This window comes from Akebia trifoliata, chromosome 16, assembly GCF_017979445.1.
Source record: "Akebia trifoliata isolate Shusen 1 chromosome 16, ASM1797944v1, whole genome shotgun sequence".
Classification (NCBI taxonomy): domain Eukaryota; kingdom Viridiplantae; phylum Streptophyta; class Magnoliopsida; order Ranunculales; family Lardizabalaceae; genus Akebia; species Akebia trifoliata.
In genome coordinates, this window is record NC_141390.1 from 4,308,364 (window position 1) to 4,319,477 (window position 11,114).

Genomic DNA, 11,114 nt, shown 5'->3' on the forward strand with positions numbered 1-11,114 from the left:
TCCGTGGGTATTTTGGTAAGAAAAATAAATTTTTGAAGGCATTTTCGTTACAAAATCTGCTTGTGTTGAAAATCTCCTAAAACTAAAGTCCAATTCTTGGTATGATTGTTTGGTGAACTCTCCCTCCTCCAGTACAGTTCAAAGGATTCTTGTTAACTGTAAATTTGAAATAAAAAAGAAAATATCAATTAATCAGAGCCAAATTAGTCGCATTGGAACTAATTTGTTTATTTTTATCTAAAGGAGGTACGCTGTTTTTGTTTTTATTTTTATTTATTTTTTAATTAAAACAGTTACAAGGAAGGAGATTCTCATGGCTTAGTTAGCAGCCCAAGAAATTTTAAAATCCAACAATAAAGTGCCACGTAGACACCATATGAAATAGCATAGAAATTAATATTTATATAGGGCAATGTCACTTGAAAAGGAAAAGGAAAAGGAAAAGAAAAAGGAAAACTTTAGATATTAATAAATAATTAGGGTTGTTAATATTCAAAATATAGTGAATAGAGAGGCTTACCAAGATATGTTTGGATTTCAATTGATTTCAGTTTGATCACTAGGAAGTTGTAACAGTCTTCCCATATACATGAGGCAGATTCTTTGATGAGGTCACTAACCTAATGTCCTACCACACTCCACAGTCTCAGAAAATGAGTTGGATAATTTAAATATTAATTAACATGTAACATTATATAAAATTAAACCAGCTTAATGCGCAGTTTAACTCAGCCGATATTAGATGACTCCAACGAGTCAAATTGTTTTGGCCCTTGTCAAGATTGAGTTGACACATCCTCTTCTTGGACACCTCAAATCCTTAAGATTTATTTGTAAATTTTACATTTGAAACGTTGGTATTTTTACCATAGGAACAGTTATACATATTTCTCAAGAATCCAATTTGGTTCTTGATCTAGAAAAGAAAAAGAAGAAAGAAGAAAGAAGATAGAAGGAAAGCAAACTACTTTCCTCACCCAGCAATGTAAGTATTGATTCTTTACCCTAATCCATACTCTTCACTACCAACCCTGAATTATACTTGAGGAGAAGAAGTATAGCAAAACTTAATCTGGTGAATCTAAAGAAGGAAAAATGGAGAAACAAGTTTGTTTGAATGTAACGTTGGATGATCAAAAGTATTCTTCCCCAATGCCAATAATTGGCCTATACATAGCGGCAGGTACTTTTGTATGTTTTCTGTTTATGGTATATGATGTATTTCATGGATTATGTCGTAGGAAGCCATGGACACCATGTAAATTATTCTCACTCAACTCCCTTACACTCTCTCTTCTTGCAATTGCTTCAAAACTCCCAACAGATCTCACTACCCCAATGCCTTCTGTTCATGCACTACAAGAAAATAGCGAATCAGGAACCGAATTATAAAACGGATTTTATCCGTTTCTAATTAAAAACGGATTTAAACCGTTTTACCTATTAAAACCGTTTTAATCAGATTTTAAATGTCCCAATTTCCCGTCTCAGTATATGAGAACGGATCTCTCTCTCTCTCTCACAGTCGCTCGCTCAATCGATCTTTCGATCTCCTCTCGATCTCATCTCTCTCTCTCTCAGTCGCTCCAATCGACCTCTCAGTCTCTCTCTCTCAGTCGCTCTCTCAATCTCTCCCTTGATCGACCTCTCGATCTCATCTCTCTCTCTCTCAGTCGCTCCCTCGATCTCATCCCCCTCGCTCTCATCTCTCTCTCTCTCAGTTGGATTGGGATGATTTTGTTTCTAGGTTTTGAGCGGCAGTCGCCATTAATGAGAGCTTATGAGCTCTTTGAAACCTCTCTGCACAGTTGGTAAAGGTAGGTGCATTTTTTATTAGGGATTATCAGATTTGAGTGTTCCTGTGAGAAATCTGAGGTTTTAATAGTCACAGATTCGATGAAATTTGTTGTTTTTGTGTATTTTTTTTTAATTTAGATCTTAAATACTTGAGATATTGATGAATGCAGTGATTTATGTGTTTTTTGTGTGACTTGAATCCAGATCTATTAGTTTTTGTAAGGCTTTTGGTTATGTATTCTTCAATTACTATATAATCTGAAATTAGGATTTATCTATTGATGTTGTGGTTCTCTGGATTTGTAGTAGTTCTTTGAGTGATAATTTGATTGGAACTATTTCATAAACCTATAGTTCCATCTCTGAAAATGGATTATTTTCTTATTAACTATTAGGTTTTCTCTTGACATCGATATCCCAATTTATATAAGAAGTTTATCTTTTAGATATTACAAGGGATTAAGATATATCGAATCTATATTTTCAGAGCTATGGATTTCTGTAAGTGGCCATACGATTGTTAATAAATATTTGAAGCACTGGATGTACTATTTGGGAACATATAATTCTAGTTTTTCTGTTATTAGTTAGGGATACAAGTGTGTTTTGGCTGCAAAGGGTAGGATCTCATGTGTGTTCAGGATTGTGGATATGAAGGGGGATTTGTCAAAGTTATTTAGTTTTGACAATAAAAATGCCTCCAAAATCTGAGAACCAGTTTCTTACCCATGCCTGCTAGGGACTAAAGGGGAAGGTGTTGTCCCTTATCTCAGTTGATTGACTGAGGACATTCCTCTCATGGTGCATACTTTGACTTTAAGCCAACCAGCAGTAATGAGTACAGTGGACCACTGTTAGTGCTGAACATGGTGTAACCATTTCTGGTTTTTTCCTTGCGGCATTATATTTAAGGCGAATACACATGTAAATGTTCATCAAGATCTCAAGGATGTTAAGCTTTGGCAGGTTCTTAGCTGAACATTTTCTACTGTGAAGTCCATATTTTCTTATGGATCTTATATTTCAACTTAAATATGTGTCCTTAGATGTTTCCTTTTTATTGTATCAGGTCCATACTCTCTTGAAAGGATTAGAAAAATTGATGTTAGTGCAGACATTCCAACGTTAGTTTGTGGGGATTTTAATTCTATTCGTGGAAGGTATGGCTTTGTTCTAATATCCAGTTCACATGGAATACAGAATTCATCTAACAATTTTTTTACTTACTACACCCCAATTAAAAATATAAAAAATAAATGAATGGTTGAGGACAAGTAAAAGTTGGGGTGCCATTAGTAGCTCTCTCATTTGTTTTGTTAGATTTCTATATTTGAGTATTGGATTTTATATGGGCTTAATCCTAATTGTAAACAACTACTGAAATTGTTTGAATGTGTTATAATGTTGAGATAATAACTTGAGCCAAACCTTTGCAATGTTTGAATATTGTGTTTTAATCTTTAATTGGGGGGTGATAATAATTTAAGAAATTGGGGAGTAATTAGTAAAAGTTGGGCTTCCTACTTTATTGCGAGTGCCCGAAAAGTCTCATGGATTGAAGATCCTATTTGATGAATTTGACTCCTTCTAGAATATTTTTTATGAGTCTATAGGGTGAGCAAAAGTAGCCACTGAGAATGTCTTATAGGTTTATTTTCTGATTAATCAAATCCAGGAGGTGGTTATGGGTATGATAGTTTTTAGATTGATGATCTTGTTTACCAGATTTAAGATAGAGGCCCAAGTTTGTACCAAATTTAAGGTAGAGGCCCAAGTTTGCTCAAGTTCTTGCAACTCTTAGTATATTATTTTCTTGGAAGCAATTCAATAGCATGTATAACTAATTAGCATACTCATTATATATAGCATGGCTGATCTAATGAAAAATAGATGTTAATGTTTGTTGTTGTTACTGTTTATCTTGGTCTTTTCTTTTTTCATTTGGGTGATGAGACATTGTGTTATTTTTCACTTAACTATATTTTAATCAGTTAGGGAGAAGGACTCAAGCTTGAAACCAACACCCTTGGCTAATTTGGAGGAATAAGATGTGGTAAGTGACCATTTTGATATTTTTCATCTATGAGGTCTTAAGGCTTATGCATTTCTTATTCTTTTTCATTTATGAGGTCTTAAGGCTTATGCCTGATTGCTAATATACCAACAATCAATCATCAAATTTATTAAATCGATTTACTTCTTTTATTGCAACCCATAGTCTTAAGATATGGCTTCTTCTCAGGCTTCTGGAAAAGAATGTAAGACATCTGGTTCGGCTTCTTCCATATCCTTAATGGGAGATGCTAATTTTGTCATAGGGTGGGAGTTGTAGTTTGTTACCATTGTGTTCTAACTTGCTTGAGCATGTAAATAAGATTTTCTGTAATTTTCTTTTATCAACTGCCTCCCTACTTTATTTTTATCACATTTTTTATTGCAAAATGTAGCTATACTGACTAAACTACAGAAAGTCGACTTAAACGGTTTGGGTATGTCCAACGAAGGCCTATTACATCCCTAGTTTGAAGAAATATTCAAATTGAAGATACTAAAAGAGCGGGAGGAAGACCAAAAAGGAAAATGGATGGAGATAGCAGACCCCAAATCCTTGGGATAAGGCTTTATTGTTTTTGTTGTCGTATTATATTTGTGCTACTATCCATATCTTTGGAGATGGCCAATTGTCCTTATCACATTACTTGTCCATCAGCACTATAAAGACAGTCACGCAATTTCCATTTTTCTACTGACTGATGTTGTTGAGTTTATTTCCTATATCAATCTGCAAATCTTGAATCCTTGCTATGTAATGAGATGGATAGTAAAGTTATGGGATAATAATTGGTTGTCAAAGGACTAAATAATTATTATTATTTTTAACCATTTATAGGTTTGGGAAATCAAACCAGAAGGAATTCATTGTGTTCAGATTTACGATGTGAAAGAGGCAGTATACGAGTTGGTCGCCAATACCAGCTTTGCATGCTTTGCTTCTCAAGGAACTGGATTAAGGTTAGTCATCAATGGTCTGGATGATGTTTGAACAATTGAAACAAGTACGCTTCCTTAATCAAATTCTTTGTTTGCAGGTATATAAGTGGGGTGGAGTTCCAAAGAACATAAACTTCAACAAACATGTTAAGTGCTTTGCCATCTCAAATGAAAAACTATATTGTGGCTGCACTGGTTACAGCATCCAGGTACAGTGCACTGCCACTGCTGCTCTCAAAAGTGAGGTAAGTGTTCGAGTATAAAATCCCATATTTTAGTTTGCAAGTAGATAAATTAAATAATTAATTAAAATATATATATATATATCCCATTATCTTATAGTTGCATTAAAGTTGTGCTTAACGCTTAACGAAAATTTTCAGATTGCTGATTCAATATGTTAGGCTGTTGCCTTGAAAGCTTGAAACTAATTTGAAAACCTTAAGACTGTCTAGATCCCAATGTATTGAGGCTTGAAAAATTGGGTGAGGTGCTGTGGGTATGGAATGAGTGTCATTACTTCATTGTTAGAAGCCTCTAAAGTAATCTCAATGCATGTAATGCTATTACCACTAGTAACAATGTTATTTGCATAAAGATGATGCTTACCTTGTATACACAATCATGAGGATATAAGTCCATCAAATTTGGACAATGTTATTTTTATTTGGAAAATGCAATTTGGGGTCGCCCATCCTACGGTTGTGTCGGCGATGACACATGCAATCTTCTCACTTCTACTAGATTTGATGATCTTCCTAATAAGTTTCTCTAATTGGGCCGGCATGGTTTTAGGGATGGTGTCAAATTTCTTCAAGGAATCACTCCGTTCTTCTGGTGTAAGCCCATCTGGAATGGAAACTAAACATATCTTTCCAACCTCGTTTTCCTTCACTGGTGAAGCTGCCATGATGACTCTAGCATGGATGCCGTTAGTGTTCACAAATGTGATCTTGAACCCTCTATCAGCCAAGCAACATGAGAGTTTCATGAGAGGCATCACATGGCCTTGTGCAGGGTATGGAATAACTAACACGTGTGGCTGGTTGCTCATGATCGTTGTCGGCTGTCGTCCCTCCACTTGTGTTTATGCTCATTTGTCTTAAAAATAATTAAGACGAAGGGACTCGTGCATAAAAATATCCATCAGTGTCCCATGGATTATGTGCCAACAGGAAGATGCCCCCTCAGCCAATGGTACTTATTTTATTATTATTTTAGTCTAAATAATCACTAATTACCATTTCTTTGCATATTTTCACAATTAATTATATTTATATTTACTCATAGAGGTTATATAAATTATGTTAATATTTCTAAACAGACCAACACTTGCAATGGATGGTACCGTGATGGTTTTGAGCCTAATAATCCAAATAGTCCAAAGATGTGGACTGAGAATTGGACTGGCTGGTGAGTTTATTATTATTTTGATTTATTTTTACTTATTTTATTATCATAAATAAATTGGTATTTTAAAATGGGGTTTCTTTTTTTTTTTAGTTCAGGTATAAGAATTGGGGTGGTAAAGATCCACGCAAAACTGCTGAAGATCTTGCATGTGTCATTGCTCGTTTCTTTCAGTTTGGAGGCACTTTCCAAAATTATTACATGGTTAATATTCACCAAAATTTATATATATAAAATGAAATAAAAAATTATTTTGTAAATTATATACTTAATTAGCCAATAATGAATCATATGGGCAACTTAAATCAACCAAAATGGGGACATCTTAAGCAACTTCATCTCCTTTTGAAATCAATGGAGAAGGTGCTCACCTACGACGATATTTCAACCACAGAGTTTGGTAATTCAGTAACTGTGAGTATTGATTAATTTTGATTTTTTTTTTTTGTAGCATATATATTTGAAGTATAAAATTTTAACATATAATAATTGATTTTATTATTACCATTAGGAGACGATGTACTCTACAAATGAAACTCGTAGCTGTTTTATAGGCAATGCAAACAAGACTGAGGGATTTCACCATTCTCCTTCCAAGGCAACCAATATACTGTACCTGTTTGCTCTGTTCGAGGTCCGATCGATCTTCGTTGACTTCCAAAGGTAAGAACCTCTTGCCGAACACAAATAGATCAGTAATTCGTCGGAGGAGCCCAAGGGTAGTCTTTAACAGAAATATTATTCTCTATCAGCCTCAAATTCTTTGAATCACTTCTATAAGAATCATGATTGCAATATCAATTTTTTGGTGAAGATATACAAGAAGTATTTTTTGGAGTGTAAAAGCACTTCCAAAAGCCACGAGGGTTTGGGTGAAAAATAGCTTATACATTCTTAATTGTGTTTTTATTGACCATACTGTCCCTTAAACAAGAGTAAGAGTTAATAGTAGAAATATGCAGGGGTATCTTAGCCATTAACAAAACAAATTTCTATCTTGGTACCAGGAGACATTATCAGCATGTTAAAGACTGGGACTTTGACCCACAACAAGCTTACTGTGGACAAATCCATGATCGAGGCCATTGTTATAGCTTATGAGCTTTACAAGGATGTGTAATTATCTTAAACTCTACACCTCATTAATTTAGCTTATTTTTTTTCTTTTCCGTGATTAACATTCATTTCTTAATTTCTTTTGTCCGTGCGGGCGCGCGTGTGTGTGTATAATTTGAGGTTATCATTGCTGAATATGCATTTAATCTTTAATACATTTGAAGATGTTGAATTTTTTACCCACTTGAATTTTTTACCCACTTGAATTTTTTTCTGTAGTATGACTTCGGAATTTTATTAAATTGGAAAATCTGCTTCACAAACATTTCTGTGACAATTAAAATTGTAGTCTACCCTTTGGATCCTTATCTATATTTTCAGATGTGGAAATTTATTGTGTCTGATATCTTTGATATCCATTTTAAGATAATCAATTCTGTTCTTTTTTTTTTTTTTTTCTAATAATGTTGCAAAGTTTATAAAACCTATTAAATGATTACTTCCTCTCATCTTCTCCCTCTCTCTCTCTATGTTTTTCTTTGCTTTCTTGTACTATAAGAGCTGGCTTTTATGAAATTATATCCATTTTGTTTTAGTTTTTACATACAACTCTCTAGTGCACTCATTCTAAATCGGTGGCTTTTATGAACAAGTGGACATGAAAGTTTCTCAACTTATAGTCTTTGGTTCTTTGGTTGATCAGGAGCATTTGCTTCTCGGATACTCCTTTGAAGGTGCGAAAGTTCATCGTGAGAGTATACAATGTGGTGACACGAAAGAATTCTTTTATTGGTAGTTTCGAGCATTGTGGGGATCTTAAAGAAGATAGGGAGGGATGGGAGTGCTGGCATTGCTTCCTTGTAAGCACTTGTGCTTGTGTAATAATTGTGAATAGGGTTTATCGATGCATTGTAATTTTGGATTTGTAAGTTATGAGTCATTGCAACTCTTTTTGTGTATAAATTAATGTGATAGAGAACCTCGATGTTCTTTATTTGGATCTATTTTAACCGTGGGTAATAAGCAAATAGAATATATATTAATTTTAGACATCAATTTATAATAATTTTAGATATCGGTTTATAACCGATGTCTAAAGTCGCAGACCTATGACATCAGTTCTATAAAATCCGATGTCTCAAATCTTTTTTGTATTGTGAATAAAAGACGCAAATTAGGAAGGGTTTTAAGCCGTTCCAAATTCAGAGATCTGGAACGGTTTGTAACCGTTCCAAATCATGAAATATAGAACGGCTTTCAGCCGTTTAACCTCATTAACGACGCCTCGATTAAAGACGGCCTGCAAGCCGTTTCATAGTGGCTTAGGAACGGTAATAAACCGTTCCTAATTGCCATATTTGTTGTAGTGATGACCAACTGTCCAAGCTTAGTGGCACTGTCTTAATATGCGTGTCCATGTGTGTTTTCTTTCCTTCACTTGGAAGTCAGACTGACTCTGAACGCCTTTCAAACATGCTTTCCTTGAGCATCTTCGTAGTTACTGTTGTTGTCAATGTTTGTATGCAAATGGTCACTGGTGTGGTCTACTTGTTCGTAGTAGAACATGTCATAATCATTTCATTCATGCTACTGTTGCTCACAGTGTTGTGGTCTGCTTCGGATTTAGGCAGAGCTTATTTCTGCTTTTCTAACCCTCTTGATGAACTTAAAACAAGAGATCCTCAAAATTCAGAGAATAAGAGTATGATACATATATTGAAGTCATGTTATAAATCTAGTTGTAAACAAAGCCCTGAATTGGTCCTCATTGATTCTCCAATGTGCGTAACTATATGCATGCTTTCTACACTTTCTTCACTAGTTCTATTACAGGCTGCACTTCGATCATTTGTTCTTAAGAAGGTGGACTTTCAGTGTGGAATTTCTGACTATAAATGGTCAATGTGGATGGTGCTTGTGACTCAGATTCTCACTGTTCTAATAGGGAGTATAGTCACCATATTTAGTGGGTGGTTGTTCTTCAATGAAGTTGAGAGTGGAATGAATAGTGAAGCTTTGTCAAAGTTTCACATTTTTTCTACTTGGGTTTCATCAACTTTGTCAAAGCTTCGCATTATTTCATTCTTCAAACTCTTTAGAATAGGTTTCATGATCCTCTTTCAAACCATTGAGAGGAATGTTCTTAAGGTATTGGTCATAGTGCACTTTATTCTGTCCATACTGGCTGGTCTCTTACATGGGACACTCAAGATACCTTGTAATTGTGCCAAGCAAATTAGCAAAACCTGTTTTGGTGAAAAAAGAAATGATGAAGGCAGAGTCGATATGGATATCAAGGACTGGATAGAGAGAAACTGTGAGGAAGACATTGATAGATGGATGTAGAAATATAAAAGGAGTTCCCCAATTGATAATCTCATCCAAGTTCTTTCCAAAACTTCTAAATCTGAAGAGCCATTTACCAATGAAGTATCTTCTCTTTCAGTGGTAATCTTTGTCCGAATAGCCACAGTTGCAGTACCAAGTTCCCTTAGTGCTACTCTAATCCATACATTAGAGGAAGCCTTTGAAATCATTTATTTCATTCAAAAGAACAAGATTTCCACGAGTAAAGAAAAGCATAGCCTTGTAGTGGCTAAAAATCTGTGGATAAATAAGAACAATACCTGTCATTGGTTCCATAGGAAATTCGGTAGAGAAATTTTATTCACATTTGCCTAAGGAATCTAATGACGGGTGTTTTGAGTGTCAACCTCAACCTCGATTGGACTTACCTTGTGCACTTGGGTTTATTGAACAATTAAAAGAAAGATGTGAAGGAACTTCCTTTCGTCCTTTTGAAGAAGGTTATTACGCAGTTAGAGAAATACAAAAAGTCTGTGAACTGATCATCGGACAAGGGCCAGTGCAAACATACTCATCAATCGACGCACTATTCAAACACATGGAGCAACTATTTGTGGACATGTTGCACTTTTTCCTCTCTCAACTCCCACTTTCCATATTCAAGCATCTTGTTGAGAGCACCGCTAAACAACGTGAGGAAAGAGCAAGACTTGTGTTAAAATTTCTTTGCAAACTGGAACCATTGGAGTACAAAGTCCATTGGTCATTTCCTGATAGAACTGGTATCACTAGCTTGATAAATACTCAAGTTCCAGTCATAGATACTCAGAGTACCGAACAAGTGGGAGGCAATGTAGATGCAGGTGTCGCTCAACATGTTGCTCGTCAAGCGATTGACAGTGATGAAATTGAAGAGCTTGTTTGAAAAGCATGGAATGTAAGTACATTTTTTTTAAACTTATATTCTATCATTAGTTAGATGATTTCTTTTTTTATTGTCTTTAGAACCATTATTTTGAATAATTTCTTTTCTAATTTGGAGAATCAAAAGAAGGGGAAGGTCTTGCTATGATTTGGGCCCTGCAATAAGCATGAAGTCAAGAGCAACTTCAAGAAAATATTAGAGGCATTCTGATACCTCATCGCCTTGAAGTTTGAAGAATTTAAAAGGTTATTCTGTTTGTTTAGGAAATTCTAGAAAAGATCAATATCTTCTTCTACTCCTGCGTAAAGTTCTCTTCTGTAATTTTATATTATAAATTATATCTATTTTCTTCCTCAGCAACAAAAAAAATATATATAAAAAGTAAGAAAGGGGATACTCAATCAATAATAAATCACTTCATATTCAATTGATAGTAAAAAGGGAAAGCCCTTAATTTACAAGTCCAAAAGAAGGCAAAGCAAGGTGATCTTCAATAAAAGCTTTCTTCGCTAGAAGACCACTCTTCTCCAAAATTTGATAAAGAAAGAGACGTTTCTGACTTCCCTCCATAATCGCCAATTCATCAGACACCACATTACCCTCTCTTTGCATACGTTTCAGTTCCCAA

General features: G+C 34.8%; 1 protein-coding gene and 2 long non-coding RNA genes across 5 annotated transcripts; all 3 read left to right on the plus strand.

The window, feature by feature from the left end:
- Positions 1–1,356: 1,356 nt before the first annotated feature.
- Positions 1,357–3,337, plus strand: LOC147382362 (uncharacterized). The gene is made up of 3 exons (XR_015173873.1): positions 1,357–1,817; positions 2,537–2,763; positions 2,867–3,337. It is a non-coding gene; the product is annotated as an uncharacterized LOC147382362 (long non-coding RNA).
- Positions 3,338–3,838: 501 nt separating this feature from the next.
- Positions 3,839–6,096, plus strand: LOC147382363 (uncharacterized). Its single transcript, XR_015173874.1, has 3 exons — positions 3,839–4,809; positions 4,887–5,033; positions 5,584–6,096. It is a non-coding gene; the product is annotated as an uncharacterized LOC147382363 (long non-coding RNA).
- An 18-nt stretch (positions 6,097–6,114) lies between these two features.
- LOC147382364 (uncharacterized) lies at positions 6,115–8,256 on the plus strand. 3 transcript variants are annotated; one of them, XM_086428986.1, is made up of 5 exons: positions 6,115–6,201; positions 6,292–6,612; positions 6,710–6,861; positions 7,206–7,314; positions 7,958–8,256. In XM_086428986.1, exons 3-5 carry the CDS (start codon positions 6,756–6,758, stop codon positions 8,181–8,183), a joined length of 441 nt encoding a protein of 146 aa, XP_086285112.1. In that variant the 5' UTR covers positions 6,115–6,201; positions 6,292–6,612; positions 6,710–6,755; the 3' UTR covers positions 8,184–8,256. The 3 variants fall into 3 exon arrangements, with proteins under 3 accessions (XP_086285112.1, XP_086285111.1, XP_086285113.1); XM_086428987.1 differs by having other exon boundaries at positions 6,132–6,201; positions 6,297–6,612; XM_086428985.1 differs by having other exon boundaries at positions 6,122–6,612.
- Positions 8,257–11,114: the final 2,858 nt, after the last annotated feature.

Bases quoted from the DNA above. Each gene is read 5' to 3' on its own strand.
- LOC147382364 (XM_086428986.1), top strand. From the start codon at position 6,756: ATGCAAACAAGACTGAGGGATTTCACCATTCTCCTTCCAAGGCAACCA. The intron at 6,862-7,205 runs GTAAGAACCTCT...TCTTGGTACCAG, and splicing joins ATCTTCGTTGACTTCCAAAG to GAGACATTATCAGCATGTTA. The intron at 7,315-7,957 runs GTAATTATCTTA...TTGGTTGATCAG, and splicing joins TATGAGCTTTACAAGGATGT to GAGCATTTGCTTCTCGGATA.